Source organism: Berghia stephanieae, chromosome 2 (assembly GCF_034508935.2).
Source record: "Berghia stephanieae isolate SIO BIC M18660-M18661 chromosome 2, UCSD_Bste_1.3, whole genome shotgun sequence".
NCBI classification, from domain to species: domain Eukaryota; kingdom Metazoa; phylum Mollusca; class Gastropoda; order Nudibranchia; family Aeolidiidae; genus Berghia; species Berghia stephanieae.
Window position 1 is genome coordinate 97,685,377 of NC_088361.1, and position 18,900 is coordinate 97,704,276.

At 34.4% G+C, this 18,900-nt stretch overlaps 2 protein-coding genes across 7 annotated transcripts in view; one reads left to right on the forward strand and one right to left on the reverse strand.

The window, feature by feature from the left end:
- Positions 1-18,900, forward strand: part of LOC144965983 (3'-5' RNA helicase YTHDC2-like) — a 68,015-nt gene that overhangs the window by 8,637 nt on the left and 40,478 nt on the right. The window lies entirely within an intron of this gene.
- The window catches only part of LOC144965987 (temptin-like), an 18,171-nt gene continuing 714 nt past the window's right edge, over positions 1,444-18,900 (reverse strand). The window contains exons 1-4 of one of the 3 annotated variants that reach the window (XM_078901944.1): positions 17,688-17,791; positions 13,996-14,213; positions 12,175-12,313; positions 1,444-1,644 (exon numbers count right to left, since the gene is read on the reverse strand). In XM_078901944.1, the coding sequence (XP_078758070.1) occupies positions 1,613-1,644; positions 12,175-12,313; positions 13,996-14,202 (378 nt within the window). In that variant the 5' untranslated portion in view covers positions 14,203-14,213; positions 17,688-17,791 and the 3' untranslated portion in view covers positions 1,444-1,612. Of the gene's footprint in view, positions 1,645-12,174; positions 12,314-13,995; positions 14,214-16,338; positions 16,371-17,687; positions 17,792-18,900 lie in introns of those variants that run through there. The other 2 variants (XM_078901947.1, XM_078901946.1) reach the window with 2 other exon arrangements.

Sequence of the window (18,900 nt, forward strand, 5' to 3'; positions counted from 1 at the left end):
CTGAAAACAATATCAGCATTTGGCTTACCAGGCACCCACAGAATTTAATCACATTTAAGCAAACATTCTGAAATAAGTGATTAAAACAACTAATAATTCAGCATAAACCAATTTGAAAATCCAACCTTGAAATAATATAAATATATGAGAGGGTGGTTGTATCACATGGACTGAATTGATTGTTTTAACCTTATAGAAGATGTTCTGTCACTCTCATTTATTGATTTCTGGATGTTGGTGCTTGTAGCACAAACAGGCGATTTCAGTGCCAATAGGAAAAAGAACAAAGACGATAGAAGCCAAAAGACTTAGACTAATAAATACACTGACCCAGCACTTATTACTGACCAATAGCCACTCCGCAATGTCAGTATTTTATCTGAGGATTGTAGATGGATTCTGTCGTATCTGAGTTAAATAATGAAAAATAATCCAAAAAATTGGGGGTCTGGAAATAGGTTGTTGGACTCAGCAGAATTGTTTTTGCCTCGCAACCAAAACTTTCCAGGTTTGAGTCCCAACTGTATTAACCAGAACTTTTCAGGTTTGAGTCCCAACTGTGTGGCCTCGAAGGTCACCCTGCTCTAAGTTACAAGGACACTTTTCTTTCAACAATACAGAATCACTCAAAGATAATTTACCTTTAGGGATTAACGAAGTATACCAAAATTAATTTTTTTTTAAATGAATGGTCAGGATAGCTTTTCAATATACAGAAAAAGTTTGGATAATGTTGATACTCGGCATTATTTTTTAATCACTTTCATTTTTTGGCCTTTGTTATTTTTTAAAACCTGGAGATAGAGATTACCGGTAGATTATTTCTCTTATTTTTTTCAAACTTACTTTTGATGGGGTTTTTTTTTTGGTGTGGAAACATTATGAAAAGGACCTTTTATCAGAGCTTCAAAAAGGGATTTTTGTATCAGTATATATGAGAATACTCCATCAACTTCCATTTGAGGTTCCTTTAGAATGATCTGCTCAGGATAAGATCGTGGTCTCTTGTTCACAGAAAAGAGATGCCAGGCCTTGTTTCATCACTCATTTTTCAATTTTTTCTTTAACTGCCCAATGTACTGGACACCCGCCATCCATTTGTTTTTTGTTTTTTTTTTTGGGCGAGGGGGGGGGGGGGGGGGGGGGGGGTTTGTGCCTTAGTATTTGATTATGTTTTATTTTATTAAAGGAAAATAGACATTTCTGACTTGATGTACGTCCATTGAGGTGAACTGTTATAATGGCCTCTTTCTTTGAAGTTAAAAATGTATGTCAATTGTCCATTTATATAGCTCAAACATTTTTATAGCAGTACTTGAACCCCAATTACACACAGGATGTGTGAGGACTTTTGTTAATTTCTTTACGTTTGCTTGCAATTTTAATGGCACTGTCTTTTAACAATGTAACTTCATTCAAAATTAAACCAAAAAAAAGACAATAGTTTTAGAGCCAAACATTTTATTTCTCATTTCATAGTTTGGTTTGTATCTGTGTTTGATATGATCATCATCTTGAAGTTTTACATAAATGCCTCTAGACGATGAGCAACTCATTAAAGATGACAAGTAATTTCCATCATGATGAAGACTGTTCTCTTTTTTTTTTAGATTCATTCATCTTCGCATTCTTCATTTTTTATTCCTGTAAATCAAGGTTAGAAAAATATTTTAAAAGTGTGACATAAATGAGGAAATCAAGATATTTTGCTTTTAAAGGGTAATGATACCTGATGGTTTTCCTGGGATCTACAGAGATCCCCGATTTTGGAGTCAAAGGAGGAATTTCCTCCTTTTTCAAAATAGCACGTTGTGGTAGTCTAGTGTCCTATCCTAAGGGTACCAAGCAATTGCTATTGTCCATTTCACACTATAGAAACTGGCATAAACTCCAGTTCCAAGGGAGTTATGGCTCTCAAGGACTACTAGAATGCAGTCATCGAGTGCTAAAAGGTTCTGTCTATGGTCTTTGGATGTTTTTGTTACTCGGACTACAGGCAAGAGTGGAGTCACATTTCTTCAGGACTGTTTTATAATGAGAGTGGCAAAAACAGTTGGTTTAGGAGTTTAAATGCGAAGAACCTTTTTAGTACTCTAACAAAACCAGATTATTTAAGAATTACCAATCAATAGTTTTGGAAAACATCCAAAGATGAACAACTAAATATTTACCAGGTTTTAACGATATTACATATGAAGATATATTGAAAAAAAAATACAATTTAAGTACAAAAGAAAAAGATGCGATCTTATACACTTATAAGACAACATTGATTGTCAGTATTTAAAACAATTTTCTTTGGTCACATTCACACAAGGAGATATTTTTAAGATCACCAGATATTCTACGAATATTCGACAGAACTCATTAAACCATCGTACTGTCAGGACATGGAATGCATTTGATTTTTTTTTTTTAATGCTGAAACAATAAATGTTTTCAAAAAATTTAATTGATAGAGAATGCCGTGACTTGAAGTACCTATACTATGAATGAGATTTGTTTTTCATAAATATCCTTATGATCAACAGGTCTTTGGGGTGAAACATTTTTTATAATGCAGCAACTTGACCTTTTGTTTGTATTTGTATAAGCGATTTTGTGTATTTATAATGTCCATGTATCAATTTTATCTTTTCTGTTGTTTGTTTTTAACTATTATATTTATATTAGAAAAACAACAGGGTATTTAAAGGACTTTTGACCTATGAAGTCCTTAATGATGATGATTAATATTATTACTATTATTATTATTATTATTATTATTATTATTATTATTATTATTATTATTATTATTATTAAAGAGTATTGTTTGTTTACATTATTATCTTTTCTTTTCTGGTTCTGCAACTTGTTATTTTTTATGGTTATAATGGTGATCATTCATTTTTCTCTACCACTTTTTTGTTTTTGTTTCCTCCTTTCCTTCTCTGCTTTTTAATGATAAATCCTTCGATTTTAAAGTAGCGGTAAGAAAGCATAAGAGAAAATTGCCTTATATATTTCATGGCTTTGAGGGTAGGCACTGGCCACGATTGGCAGCCAATCAATCTGTTTATAATGTCCATGTATCAATTTTATCTTTTCTGTTGTTTGTTTTTAACTATTATATTTATATTAGAAAAACAACAGGGTATTTAAAGGACTTTTGACCTATGAAGTCCTTAATGATTATTATTATTATTGTCATGGTCTCAAGTGAGTAAAGAGCTACTCGACTATGCATAAAGATATATGTAGAATGAGGCCCCAGAATTTACTAGTTACTATAAATGAAAAACAATTAACGATTTGTTTACAATGAAATAAAAATAATGATGAAATTTAATTAAAAAAGATAAACAGTGATCGTGGCAGTTACAAATAGAGATATGAATATTTTACGTAACTTATGATAATTTGTCAGGTTCGTAAGTTTACGTTTCCAGGCAGTTGATGGGCTTGGATGATCTATTCCTCTGATAGTAGGATCGGACTCGTAAAATTCCACTTCCAGGCAATTGGTAATGGGTTATTGTGTAGTCCTTTGACAGCGGGCTTGGGTTTGATCCTAGAAGATTATACAATCAAAGTTAAAAGCTCCGGCGTCTTAATGGTGTAGATATAATATCTACAAAGTCCCAAAAGATAAAAATCTTCCAGTATATATATAGGAATAGAGCGACTGGCCGTCCGGCATAGATTGTGGAGAGAAAGTGAGTGTCGAATGTTAGACCTATCAGCTTTTATAATAAGTGGCTACGTGACAGAATGTAGAACGAAAAGTATTCACTAATTAGAAATTAATTCGAGGGAAGGCTATAAAAGGAAAGACGATCTAATATTAGAAGGTAAAGTTTATCTAAGCCTACCGAAATATAACTGGAGTGAGATGAATTCAGTTCTTAATAAAATAAAATTTAATAAGATAATTGTGAACAACCTTTACTGTGACACCCCCACCCACGTTTAAAATATACTCTTTAACCATTATGGGAAAGATAGATTTTACAAACGGAAGTAAATTTACTATCATTATACTCTAGCATTAATCCATTGTTATGATTTGTGCTACAATTAAATTATTTATTAACTAGACATGGAAATGTTTATATTAACGTAGGTATATGAATGGGTGACAATAACAATGAAAGATTGTGATTACAAATCATTGTGATGAACAACATGATGGCAATGTGAATACAAATCATTGTGATAAACAATAGTGATGGCAATGAAGCATGATTTAAGTCGATGATATGAAGGTAATTTACTGAATGAAATGAATGAAAATGTAAATGGAATATTGACATTTCAATTATTAATCATAAATGAGTGAAAATTCATAACAATAATAGTAAAGAGAAGATTTCCCAAATCATGAATGGGTATGGTATATATATCCAAACAATACTCAATGTTACATTAAGTTGGGTCATCATGTTTACAAATAAAATTATCGAATTTGTGCGTTCTGATTTGGCATAGTTTGCGAGGTAACTAACAGTATGCATGGGAGGTTAAGTTATACCCTTCTCACGTGTTTACACTAATCGAGAAAGTAGGTCGGCGTGAATATTTTCACAGCCTGGTATGTGAGAGCTACTGAAAGTGTAATTTTGCAAAAATAGACTCCACCTTAGTACTCTACTATTATTCATTTTGTTATTTCTTATGTACGTGAGTGGTTTATGGTCCGTTTCGACCACAAACTCTTTTAGCAGTAGGTATCTGCTGAATGTCTTTAAAGCAAAGACGATGGCCAGTCCTTCACGCTCTATTACAGAGTATCGTGATTCTCTGTCCAATAATTTTCTGCTTGCATATAAGCAAGGCATTAGAGTTCCCTCATGTTCCTGTAATAGTACACCTGCGATGCCCTTATCAGACGCGTCAGTTCTCACAACAAATTCTTTTGACATGTCGGGTAATTTAAGAATTGGTTCTGAACAGAGTAATGCCTTTAATTGGTTGAAGCTATTCTGACACGCTTCTGTCCAAACAATTTTGTTCGGTGACCCATTCTTTGTCAGATTTGTTAGCGGTTGTCGCGATGTGCGCGAAGTTGTAAATGTATTTCCTGTAAAAATTTAGGAGCCCAAGTACTTTGCGTACTTCTTTTTTTGTCTTAGGTGGTTGCAATTGTGCGATTTTTGTTTGTTTTTCTGTCTCGGGTGTCTGTGTCCCATGACCAACGGTATGATCAATCCTGCATTTGAAGCTTCGATATTAGTAAACATAGGTTGCGACACTGTGTCTCTATCAAAATACTTTTTTAGCATATTTGCATGGAATGTCTTTGTTGTGTTGTTAATTTGAATCTCGTAATTAACATTAGATTTTACTGCTGTTATTCTGAATGGTCCTTTCCATGTAGCTAAAAGTTTACTCGAGTCATCGGGTAAGAGTATTAGTACTTTGTCACCAATCTCAAATTTTCTTGACTTGCTTTTTCGATCAGAGTATTCCTTGTATTTCTCTGCTTTTTTAGTGACGGATTCCTGTGCTAGCTTACATGTGTCCTCTATTCTGTCTTTCAGGTTTCTTACATATTCGTAAGCAAACATAATTTCGTTATTGTCCTCCTCATTCCCTTTACAAATGTCGGCTACTATATTGATCGGGCCGCGAGGTGATCGTCCATACATCAACTCAAATGGGGAGTAGCCTGTAGATTCTTGGGGTATTTCTCTATATGCAAATAGGATTGCTGGTAAGTAGTGCCGCGCTGAGGACCGGACCGAGGACCGGTCCCACGGTCTTTTAGCTGTGAACCGTGGTCCAGTCCCAAAGAGGAAGACCGCCGGCGGTCCTCACTTCTTATCACCTTTCAACGGTCTCGCGCCATACTACTTCCCCAGCGATTCGTTGCCTCGGTCCTTTGCCTATCTTCCACCAATCACCACCCATCCCACTTAATTAATCGCACCCACCCCCCTTTGCCATACACTAAACGACACAGACGACCATAGAGGCAGACGACCACCTCCCTCCACTCCGCAAACCGCCCTTTCGTGTGTGAGATGGGGGGAACAGGAGGCGCACGCCTTGGACGATTCCATTATACGGGGTAAATTTCAAAATTTACTACACCATAATGATCGCAATGACAATGATCTATGATGAAGGCATGACCCTCTTCTCTAATGGGTTATTGTTTGAAATGTATGTGACTACTAAAGATGTGTGTGTGTGTGTGTGTGTGTGTGTGTGTGTGTGTGTGTGTGTGTGTGTGTCGAACCTAGCAAGTTGCAAGTCTGATTTTTTGTTTTCTTTTGTCCATCTCTTGTCGCCACTCCTTTCTATCGCATTGTTGTCATTTAAAATAATACAATAATATTAAAATTTCGTTTGGTGTTTTAACTAATCAAGTAATATGAGTTTCATTAGTTTCTTCCGTCCAAAAAAAAACAGTTATAACGTCTGTATTTTTAAAAGGTCCAATAGAATATTTGGGGACCCCGATAGCTCAGTTGATAGAGCACTCTCTTTATACGCAAAGGGCCAGAGATCGATCCCGGGTGCAGTCGAGTTTTTTCTGAATCCCTGTCTACTCAGCAGTGAATGGGTAGCTGGGTTTGTTAGATCTGGCGAAAAGTCACCATCGACCCCACTTATTACTTATTACTTATTACCGCATCCACCCCCTCTTATTATAACTTCACGTCTCTCTCTTACTCTTCAATGCTCGCTGCCCTTTCATGTGTGTGTGTGTGGGGGGGGGGGGTGGGGGGGGTGGGGGGGGGGGGGGTAGGAGTTGCGTGTGTGTATAAACGCCACGAACAACTCGATCAACGCCTTGGGTGATTCCATTATCTCCGTTAACGGGGATAAATTTCAAATTTTATTCACGCTAAATTATCGAAGTAACAATGAAGTACTGTGAGCAAATAAAGAAGGCATCAGCCCTCTTCTCTAATTAGGTTACAATTTGAAATGAGGGTGACTACTCCGTGTGTTTTACTCCTGTAGACCACGGTTTTCATCGTGTAGCGGTCTTTAACGGTTCAAGAATGAACGATCCCATGGTCCCAAAGGTCAAAACGGTCTCTCAGGAATGTTCAATGTCGAAAAGGACCGCCGGTCCTAGGACCGGTCCTTGCGGTTTTCATTTCCCAGGGACCGTGGTCCTTAAGCTTGCCAATGACAGCCCCGCACTACTGGTAAGTATCTGTCCCAATCATCTGGTTTTTCTGCTGACACTTTTCTTAACATATTCTTTAGAGTGCCATTAAATCTTTCACAAAGACCATTTGCTTGGGGGTGGTAGGGAGTTGTGAATGAGTGTTGGATTCCCATGAGTTTCATGGTTTCATGCATCATATGTGATGTAAATTGGGGTCCATTGTCCGACAGTATCTCATTTGGTATGCCTATTCTAGTAAAAATTGTCATCAATGCTTCAGCTATGTGATCCGATGTAGTTGATTTCAATGCTATCGCTTCTGGCCACCTGGTTGCGTAATCGACTAGTGTTAGTATGTGTGTATGGTTTCTATTTGATTTTGTTAAAGGGCCTATAATGTCAATTGCAACTTTTTGAAAAACTTTTTCAATAACTGGGGTTTTCTCTAATGGCAATCTCGGTATTCTGCCTTTTGCGACTCTTCTTTGGCATGTGTCACACGATTTCACATATTCTCGGACGTCTTTAGTAATTCCAGGCCATGTGAAATTCTCGGATATTCTCTTCAATGTGGAAGAGCTCCCAAGATGTCCAGAAGTTATTGAATCGTGCGCTATTCCAAGGATTTTGTTTCTGTAAATACTCGGCGTGACCAGTTGTTTAGCTATTTTGTTTCTTTTCCTATGTAACCTGAACAGAATATCTTTTTCAATGATGTATTCAACTTTTGATTTCGTCCCTTTGTTTGCGATATTGAAATATGAAGTTAAAGTCGGGTCCTTTTTCTGTTCTTCAATGAACCTGTTCCTGTCAAATTGTTGTGGTTCTAGAGAAATAGTCATTGGCTTCTCTGTTGTCTTAGTCATCTTTCTTGTTTCTGCTAGACAAGCTGTTTCTTGGGTTAATGACCATTCTTTTACATCTGTTGGGTTGTCTTTAAGACCTTTTATATTGCCAACAATAACATCAGCGACGGGGTTGGGAAGTATACAGCATTCCACTATTCCTGTATAGTATGGGGTTTCTATGTACACATTAGCTGTTTCAAAGGTTTCGATTGTGCCACTGAATGTGATGCATTGTACCGTTTTTCCAGTTTTGTCTTCGTCATTGATCAAAGATGCTTTTATTCCTACTGTACTGCATCCTGTGTCTCTCAATATTTTGCAATCAGTTCCATTAGCTTTGCCTTCACAAAAAAGAGCGATCCTGACTTGTGAGTTTGTGTTAAAAGTGACATACCTTTCACGCAATACACATTTATATTTTCTCCTGACATTACTCGTGTCTGATTATTTACACTTGTTTGGAGTGATGCATTTGCAGTTTCTTTTGGATATCCCACGATTTTGTAACATTTGTCTGCTGTGTGGCCTTTCATTCCACAATATTGACATTTAATTATAGGTTTGTTGGTTTTCTTATACTCAGTATTATTGTCAGTGCTATTTCTTGTTTTGTTTTGATAGGGTCGGCTATGGTCTCTATTGAACTGTTTGTTCCATGGTTTGTTACTATGGTCATCCTGTTTCACTTGCGTGTTCCGAGTGATTGATCGGCTCGTTCTATTTGAGTACTGAACTTTAGGTGTACCTGGACTCTGAGCAGCGGCAGCGTAGTATGGTTCCTTCAATGTTCTGCTAAGGGGTGTCAATGGATATGCGCTGTTAAAGTTTTCTGCGTAGATTTTTAATTTGTCCAAGTTTTCTGGCTTTCTCTCTTTAAAGAATGCGACTAAATCTGGGTTGCAAGCTTGATAGATTCGATTCTTCAGCGTGAGATAGTAAAGGCCTGCAAAGTCGTCTTGTTTTACGTTTGCCAACTCAAGCCACCGATTTAGAAATTGAGTAATTCGGTTCACGAATGTATTAAAGTCCTCTCCACTTTCCGGTTTTGCAGTGTGAAACCTTTCCTGGTAACCATCTTCCGTTAATCTAAATCTTTTTAGTAGAGCGTCTTTAATTTTACCATAATCATCTGCATCTTCAGTTGTTAAGGTATAGAAAACTTTTAGCGGTTCTCCAGATAAGCAGTTAATCAAGGCTGTGGCCCATTTGCTTTCTGGCCAACGATAACCTTTAGCCTGAACTTCGAATCGGTGTAAGAAGGATTCTAGACAGTCTGAGCGTTCATCGTATGTTGGCATGCGTGGAAGTTTCACGAAAAATTCATCACTATTATTATGTTTTCTTTCATGACCGGTTTTTGTTTTTTCAATTTCCAGCATCATTTGGGTCCTTTTGGTTTCTTCTTCTGCTAAAGCTATTTGTCTTTTTAGTTCCCTTTCTTGGACTCTTTCTTCTCGTTCTTCTCTACGTATTCTTTCTTCATGTTCTTCTCTACGAATTCTTTCTTCTTTTTCTTCTTTACGAATTCTTTCTTCATTTTCTTCTCTACGAATTCTTTCTTCTTTTTCTTCTTTTATTTTCTCTTCGCACCATGAAAATATTCTTTCCTGGGGTATTTCTAAGTCCTTTGCGAGACTTAAGTATCTTTTATATGCTTCCATTTTTGCAATAAATTAGTTACGATGTTTTATATATATTATATTGACAGGATACTGTTACTGACTGTTTTATTTATTTACACTTACTGGAATGAACTGTTCTATTTTTAGAAATCTCTCTCTCTTATTTCAACTTATTATGTATGTTGAATTTGATGCCTTTTATCGTTATATCTTATAAAGCAATGTGTCAATACAATGCGGAGTTATTATGACTTGTGTCAATAACAATGTGTCAATCGCGTGTACTCTAAACTATGTTACTACGAAAAATGTATCACCAATGTGTGTGACTCGTCGTTAGTTTGTGTACAATTATTCGCAATGACGCTAATATACTAGAGTGTGATAACAATAATAGGATGCCAAAATAATCCCAAGTTATCTATCACTAAATATAACACGACGGCTAGTAGACTCCTTTTTTTATTATTTAGTTTTTAAAGACTCACTTTTCAGAACATAATATATAAGTGGTTTTCGGTAACAGTAATATGCCAAAAATGCATTTAAAACAAATCACTATGCAAAACAAATCACGATGTCTATAGTTACTATGTGATGCCCAACTCATGTAAAAGAGAATAATGAAGGATATATTTACCAACTCAGTTCGTGGCTGGGACCTCTCTCTTGTTCAATGGTTGTTCAACAATTGTAATTAGGCATTGAAGAGTGTTTAACAGTGATGTCTGAAATACAAAACAATAAAATATCGTAAGATTTACAATAGTTACAAAATGTGTTCACAACACTGAGTGATTGGATGATAGGTGAATGAATCGTTATGGAATGTAAACATAGTGAAAACAATTCATGAATGAGGCAAACAACAAAATGAAATGAGTGATATAATAACAAAGTGGACAATGAATGAATGAAAAACTGAGTGAATAGATGAATGAATGAATGGATAATGTATGAATGAAAGAATGAAGGGAGGAATAAATGTATGAATGATTGGATAAATGAGTGAATAAACGAATGAATGGATGAATGAATGAATGAATGAATGAATAAATGAATGAACAATGAATGAATGAATAATTTATAAATGAATAAATGAATGAAGGAATGAATCAATAAAATGCTATTCAATTTGAATGAAAGAATGAATGGATAAATTGCTATTCCATTTAAATGAAGAAATGAAAAAGAAAAAAAAAATTAATCCTGTAAATAGGGAGTTCAATTAAAATATGATCAAGTGGGGCAATTAAGAGTTTTACAATTTAAACTTTAAAGTTAGATGAAATAGATATAAGTAACTAAATAAATTCAATTCTTTATATGTGTCCCCTCCAAAATGTCATGGTCTCAAGTGAGTAAAGAGCTACTCGACTATGCATAAAGATATATGTAGAATGAGGCCCCAGAATTTACTAGTTACTATAAATGAAAAACAATTAACGATTTGTTTACAATGAAATAAAAATAATGATGAAATTTAATTTAAAAAGATAAACAGTGATCGTGGCAGTTACAAATAGAGATATGAATATTTTACGTAACTTATGATAATTTGTCAGGTTCGTAAGTTTACGTTTCCAGGCAGTTGATGGGCTTGGATGATCTATTCCTCTGATAGTAGGATCGGACTCGTAAAATTCCACTTCCAGGCAATTGGTAATGGGTTATTGTGTAGTCCTTTGACAGCGGGCTTGGGTTTGATCCTTGAAGATTATACAATCAAAGTTAAAAGCTCCGGCGTCTTAATGGTGTAGATATAATATCTACAAAGTCCCAAAAGATAAAAATCTTCCAGTATATATATAGGAATAGAGCGACTGGCCGTCCGGCATAGATTGTGGAGAGAAAGTGAGTGTCGAATGTTAGACCTATCAGCTTTTATAATAAGTGGCTACGTGACAGAATGTAGAACGAAAAGTATTCACTAATTAGAAATTAATTCGAGGGAAGGCTATAAAAGGAAAGACGATCTAATATTAGAAGGTAAAGTTTATCTAAGCCTACCGAAATATAACTGGAGTGAGATGAATTCAGTTCTTAATAAAATAAAATTTAATAAGATAATTGTGAACAACCTTTACTGTGACAATTATTATTATTATTATTATTATTATTATTATTATTATTATTATTATTATTATTATTATTATTATTATTATTATTATTATTATTATTATTATTAAAAAGTATTGTTTGTTTACATTATTATCTTTTCTTTTCTGGTTCTGCAACTTGTTATTTTTTATGGTTAAATTAATGGTGATCATTCATTTTTCTCTACCACTTTTTTGTTTTTGTTTCCTCCTTTCTTTCTCTGCTTTTTAATGATAAATCCTTCGATTTTAAAGTAGCGGTAAGAAAGCATAAGAGAGAATTGCCTTATATATTTCATGGCTTTGAGGGTAGGCACTGGCCACGATTGGCAGCCATTCAATCTGTCTTGTCCAAAGTAGGTTTTGAAAGTGGAACATAAATCCAACTTTTCTCATCACTTTGCTATTTCTCATCCATTCTGCCATTCTCCTTTTATAGCATGAGTATTTTGTAAAGCAGATGGAGTTTATTTTTCTTTATTAGTTATTCGATATTATACCTGGATGAGAGATACCGGTGGTACGTTCTGGTTGCTCTCCAGCTAACCACACACAGTTAGGATCACCTAATTCTTTCCCATTTGACAGGCCATCTCCATCAGAGTCCTTATTACACAATTCCGCTGTCCACTCACGTCCCTAAATTAGAAAAATATTGTCATTATTAACAATAAAAAGGTAGAGATCTTATTACACAAGTCTTCTGTCCACTCACGTCCCTAAATTAGAAAAATATTGTCATTATTAACACTAAAAAGTTCGAGATCTTATTACACAAGTCTTCTGTCCACTCACGTCCCTAAATTAGAAAAATATTGTCATTATTAACAATAAAAAGTTAGAGATCTTATTACACAAGTCTTCTGTCCACTCACATCCCTAAAATAGTAAAGTATTATCATTATTAACAATACAAGGAATGCCCCAGTTACAGAATAACTACATAGTCCTACAGAATACTTGTCCACCACTAAGCACCCTATGGAATTTCAATCTATATTGCATTTCATTTGCATTGCAGTTAGAGTTCGAGGTAGTTTAGTGACATGAAGTATAGAAGCGCACTACACCCCGTTCCTGTTGTATTATTATTTTGTCAAAGAGAATGTTTTTAAATCTAAAATTCCAATCAATACTGCAAAAATATGCCCATGCACGCATTTCATAGGTTCTATAACAAGAGTATTTCAAAATTTGTTCAAATTTTTTTCCATGTCGTTTTGAAGCATTATTTGTTCACTTGATCTTAGCTAGTACTGAACTAATCTGATTCCTCTTCAGTTGACAAGCTTGTTGATTTGATTCATTGAAATGTCTGACCCTAACACTTATATCGTTTATTTCCAGACTATCAACACTTCAAATTTTTCCCCATTCAATTATGATTTATACTTTCCCATTCATTCACCCACTTCCGCAATTCTATTTTCACAACTTTATATTTTCTTTACAACTGACAATTGATGGTGGTTGTGTTATGTATCATCTACCTTTTCATAAGCCCTGAAATGACCTAAAGGTCTATCAAGCGTCATTACACTTCTAAAACTGAAACTAACCAAACGCTTTCCACTTTCATTCAAAATAAATAATCATACATTGCATCTGAACGATTGCAAAGTTTTTGATGACGCTAGTTCTGTCTTATCAAAGCAGGAGGTGTGTATTTTCTTTTGAAAATATTCATTGTAGAATTTAATAATCATTCCTTCTTGAGGAAATTGAGAGTTGTGCTTGTTTGCTTGCTTGAAAAGAGAGCATGATGTATTCATTTTGTTCACGAATGAATTCAAATGATTTTTAACATAAGTTTCTGTTTGTACTCTCTCTGGTATCACCTTTACTTCCATAGCTAACTTCAATTTCCTTCAGTGTATGCTGTTAGCCGAAACAATTAGCTGCACAAATCCTGCCTGAGCAGCATTCTCAACGTAAACACTGGCAATTGAACAACTGTGTTATTTACTTCATTATTGCAGTGCAATTTCATCCATTTTTGTGTAAAAACAGCATGTTTAGATACTTTTGGGCTGACTGCTTGGGCTGTTTGGCATATTCACTTGTGCTTATACTACATACAAACTAACAATTAAAATCATATCCACTGTTATTGTGGGAATACATATAAGATGAAAATTAAAAAAACAAAACAAAACATATGCCTCTTAATGGTTATGCACTATGAAATTCCCAATTAAGGATAATTGATTAAGTTATGCAACACTCAAATTGAGAAAAGCTGAACCAAATAAATCATAAATATAAAAAGTTTATAACCTAGATGAGTGAGATTTTCATTGCATTAGATTTACCATACTTACTGCATCAGCAAAATCAAGTCCAAACTGATTTCTGGGACCACCCCCTCCAGCAGCCAAGTGTCCTACACCTCTCCATATTTCATCGGGAATGCTTGGATTTGGAACATTGGATCCATTGGGTATCAGATCCGCGTAGTATGGATATGCCCACGTATGACTGTTTAACAACATAATCACTGTTGTCGTTATTAACAGCTTCACATTCATCTTGACGTTTTCTGGCATTGAGGCAGAGATAGTCTCGATGTTAAGATTATCATTAATGTGGACAGTTTAGCCGTCAAATTTTGATGATATATATTTGGAGAGATTTATGAAAACAGTCTAGAGCATCGTTACAGGGATTATGTCTTTACACAATGAATGAGCAGATGGAGAATGGCACAAGAGCAGATTAAACATGTGTTTTTCGAACATTGGAGTAGGATATTTATCATTTTGTTTTAGATGCATTTCATTTTACAGGGAGGGGGGGGGGGGGGGGGGGGGGGTATTTAAATGATAACCTTATTCCATAAATAATGCGTATGTAATTTGTAATGTGATTTTCAGATTCATAGAGTCCCAACAATGTAATGTTTGATTTTCTTTATAATAAATTTTGTGGATCCAATTTAAAAAAAAAAAAATTTCTCTGTTGCTCTTTCAAAAATTTCCCGAAGTCTTTAGATGCCATTTTAAGTGCAAAGCCATTAAACGATATTCACGAGCATTAGGATTTTAAATCATGTAAAAAAATTGTATATAGCTAGGTGAATTTTGGTAGGGTATTAAACATAATAATTTGTGCTTATATTTTTGCGGTAGTATTTTTTTTTTCAATCTGAATTGGACTATTGTAAGGTTTCATGCTTTTTTCAACAATAGAAATTTGGCATTTTGAGGAATAATTTATCTAAATATCTCAGTTCCTTGACTGAATTACAATTTAATAGACCAATGCCTCAGGGGGGTTTTAAAACAAACATAAAGAAACAACTCCAAAACACTTCGTCTGCATCTTGGATTGACACTGGTTCCCTTATTTATGAGGCTTTTGCTTGGTTAACTGAGCTATCAAATCCCCCATTCCCCCTCACTGAATTTGACAATGTATATAATGTGTAACACGCCTGGCCGGCGGTTGTGTTTTCAGTGTTGTGGCCCTGTGCTTGCTTTCTGGGCGAATTTTTATGCAATAGTTTTGATTTTTATATCGTTGAATCTGTGAGTTATTAGTGTTTCTCTACATCAAGTTTTTTTTATATATATATATGAACACTGGGGGCTGTGATAAGTATGGCAAACTTTAAATTTTACCATTTTCATTTATCTACACAGCACACCATGTTAACATATTTTTAGCTGATCTTGCAAGAAATTTTAGTCACCCTGTGGAAAACAATCATTTATTTTTATCCTACTAATTGTTTTTACAACTGGAATTTTTATGAACAATGTTCTTTTAATTCTTACCACCGTCGTACTAGGGGCGGCAAAAGAAAACAATACCAGCTTAGGTCATCGGAGATCCAGCTTCTAAAAGCAGAGATGACTAAAAGTGCCAAAAACACGGCTTACTAATTTCGGCGATAGATCTTTTTATAAAGCAGGACCTACCATTTGGAACTCGCTTCCCTTGTCAGTAAGGCCGCGTAGAACATTTTAAGAAAAATCTGATGACTCATCTTTTCCAGACATTTTTATCCTAGGCATTTTCTTCTTGATGAGTAGTAAATTATACGTTTTATTTTTTTATTCCATTTTGTTGAATGTAAATTTCATTTTGTAAAACTTGCATAGTTAGTGTATGCTACTGTTGTGTCAGTCTATTTGGCTCGGTATGAGTGTGTTTTTGGTTTGACAAGTATATTGTAAAGCGCTTTGAGGCTTCGGCATTTAGCGTTATTATTATTATTATTATTATTATTATTAATATTATTATTATTATTATTATTATTATTATTATTATTATTATTATTATTATTGTTATTTTATTATTATTATTATTATTATTATTATTATTATTATTATTATTATTATTATTATTATTATTATTATTATTATTTTTATTATTATTATTATTATTATTATTATTATTATTATTATTATTATTATTGTTATTATTATTATTATTATTATTATTATTATTATTATTATTATTATTATTATTATTATTATTATTATTATTATTATTATTTCTACCAATCGAAGATGCCAGGTATTTTGATTGATTATTTCTAATTAAACCACAAAACGTTTTCTGAAAGGTTAAAATTTAAGTAATAGTAACAATTTGCTTCATGAAAAGCATGAAATTAGGATTGATGATTAACTATTACCGTGGTATGGAATTCAACTTACTTTTGTATGTGTCTGTGTGTGTGTGTGTGCAATATAATAAGTTATGATTATGAAAGTGTGACTATTAGTCTATCAATGCAATGGTGCACAAGAGCTAAAATAGGAGGGGAGTGGACAGTGGGTTAATGATGATGTTATTGACGATACTAACACCATCTCCGTTTTTAATTACTGTATTCATTTCCTGTCTAAATTGCTCTTTTGTATAATATTTGTGCGGTAACAATAGGGACAGATGTTCGCGTATGTGTCCGTCTGTGTATCGATGAAAAAGTAGATAGAAAGATGGATCGTGTGTGTGTTAGTGAATGTGTTTCTGTTAGTGTGTGTGTATGTGTGTGTGTGTGAGAGAGAGAGAGATAGATAGATAGATTAAAAATAAAAAAAAAAGAGAGAGAGAGAGAGAGAGAGTGTGTGTGGAGGGAGCGGGTTCTCAGAAGTTAACCAGTATTCAATGAATAATTATTTTATACATTGATTATGAAATAAAAATAAATAAGACTTTAATTAACGTCAATGACATTGGAAATCTTAGATTGTTAAGATTAAACTTATCATAAACACACACAACAAAAAAAAGAAAAAGAAAAGAAAAACTTAAAAACTGCTACATTTTGAGAGAAATTGGTGGAAAACTACATTCTCAGTGGTTATATATTGTAAGCGTTGATAACCAAGATAAGTAGCTTGGACTTTTGTTTAAAATGCTAATTGTTATTTTTTAAGAGCTTTGTATTAAAAATGCTATAGTAATTATAACTATAAAGATACAATTTTCTAAACGTCCGGCTAGAATTTTTTGTTTAATGATGATAATAATATTAATAATAAAATTCTAAATTTTTGATATTATTGTATCCTGATATCAGTGTTGGAATCTACCTATCGTGTTTTTTAATTGTGCTATCATTTTCATATGATTCGTGTTAGAGTGACCGGAAATTAACTTGTCTTATGTACATGTAGTAGTGCGGCTATGTGGTTTAGTGATATGACACTCGCTTTCGGATCGGAAGGTCCCGGGTTCGAGCCTCGCGCTCGGCGCATAGTTGAGTTCTTGGAGAAGGCCCTTTACTCACATTCTCTCATCGTACTCAGGTGTAAAATGAGTACCTGGCCGTTAACAGCGTTGTCTTTGTCCGAAAAATTGTAATATCGCCTAACAGTCGTCATGTCCCGTCCTACATGTTAAATGTTGCTGTTAACCAGGGGCCCCTTGTAAAGCGCTTTGAGCACATTTAGTGGATATTGCGCTATATAAAGCTCAATTTTTTTAAAAATAATGTTTTTAATGTACATGTAGTTCTATATCTCGGTACTCATGAAAATAAACAAACGAATGATCTCACCTTTCTTTATCACTCACGCAATGAAATATTATAATGCTGACGGTACGTAGAATTTCCGTTCGAACACAGTATTAATGGTGATATGAACTGTAAGTAGAACTGGATCTGAATGTCGTCGACTGAAATGATAGGCTTGGTCACCAGCTGGTCGTTTATACTGGATACATATTATTATATTTAAATAACGAAGCGAAGCGAGTGCTGAGTATTACCGAATCATTCACGTGTGTATCCATCACGCTTTTTAAACACTTTACGGTCAGCTCTCTATCCCAGTAGACATAAAAATGAAATATTATACATCGCTGCTTGATGACTTATAGTCTAGAATATGTACGGCCGTGTGGCCTTGTGGTATGACACTCGCTTTCGGATCGGAAGGTCCTGGGTTCGAGCCTCGCTCAGCGCATAGTTGAGTCCTTGGAAAAGGCTTTTTACTCACATTCTATCACCGTACGGCGTTGTCTCTGTCCGAAAAAAATTGTAATATCGCCTAAAAGGCGTCATGTCCCGTTCTATATGTTAACTGTTGATGTTGGCCAGGGACCCCTTGTAAAGCGCTTTTAGCACTTAAGTGGATATTGCCCGATATAAAAACTCAATTTTAAATTTAATTTAGAATATTGTGATCACATTTTCTCAGTTACATGAAATCACTTATATATGAGCCATTCTCAAAAGGTGATCTCACTGATGTTGCACAAGAGCAAAAAATCGAAAATACCTATATGAGTATATGAGCGTGATTCTACTTTCTAATGATAGTGATAGCAAACTAAATATCAGACTTGAGTCTGTAAAGAAAAAGATAACTCTACTCATCGTTTCCGGGAAAAAGAGTAATAAGTTTACTTCATGAGAGAATCTCCGACATCATTGATGACACAAAATGTATCGCATACCATCAAACCCAATCAAGTAAAATGTGTGATCATTTGTATTGAAAATTGATTAAATATATGAACAAACCACTTTGGCTTCATGTACATGAAAGGACTGCTTCAATTGTCACCATTGTGTCACCATGATGTCTGAATGTGACGATTTTCCTATAGTTGATAAGCAGAGGGTTAAAGCGTTCTAATGACATAAAGCTTGATGTCGGAAACCTCAACTTTAACTATTAGTCATATTTTTAAAAATGTTTTTCTTGTGTTTGAAAATATTTTTTTTGAAGTTTATTTAATGATGGAAGTCAAATATCCTATTTCAA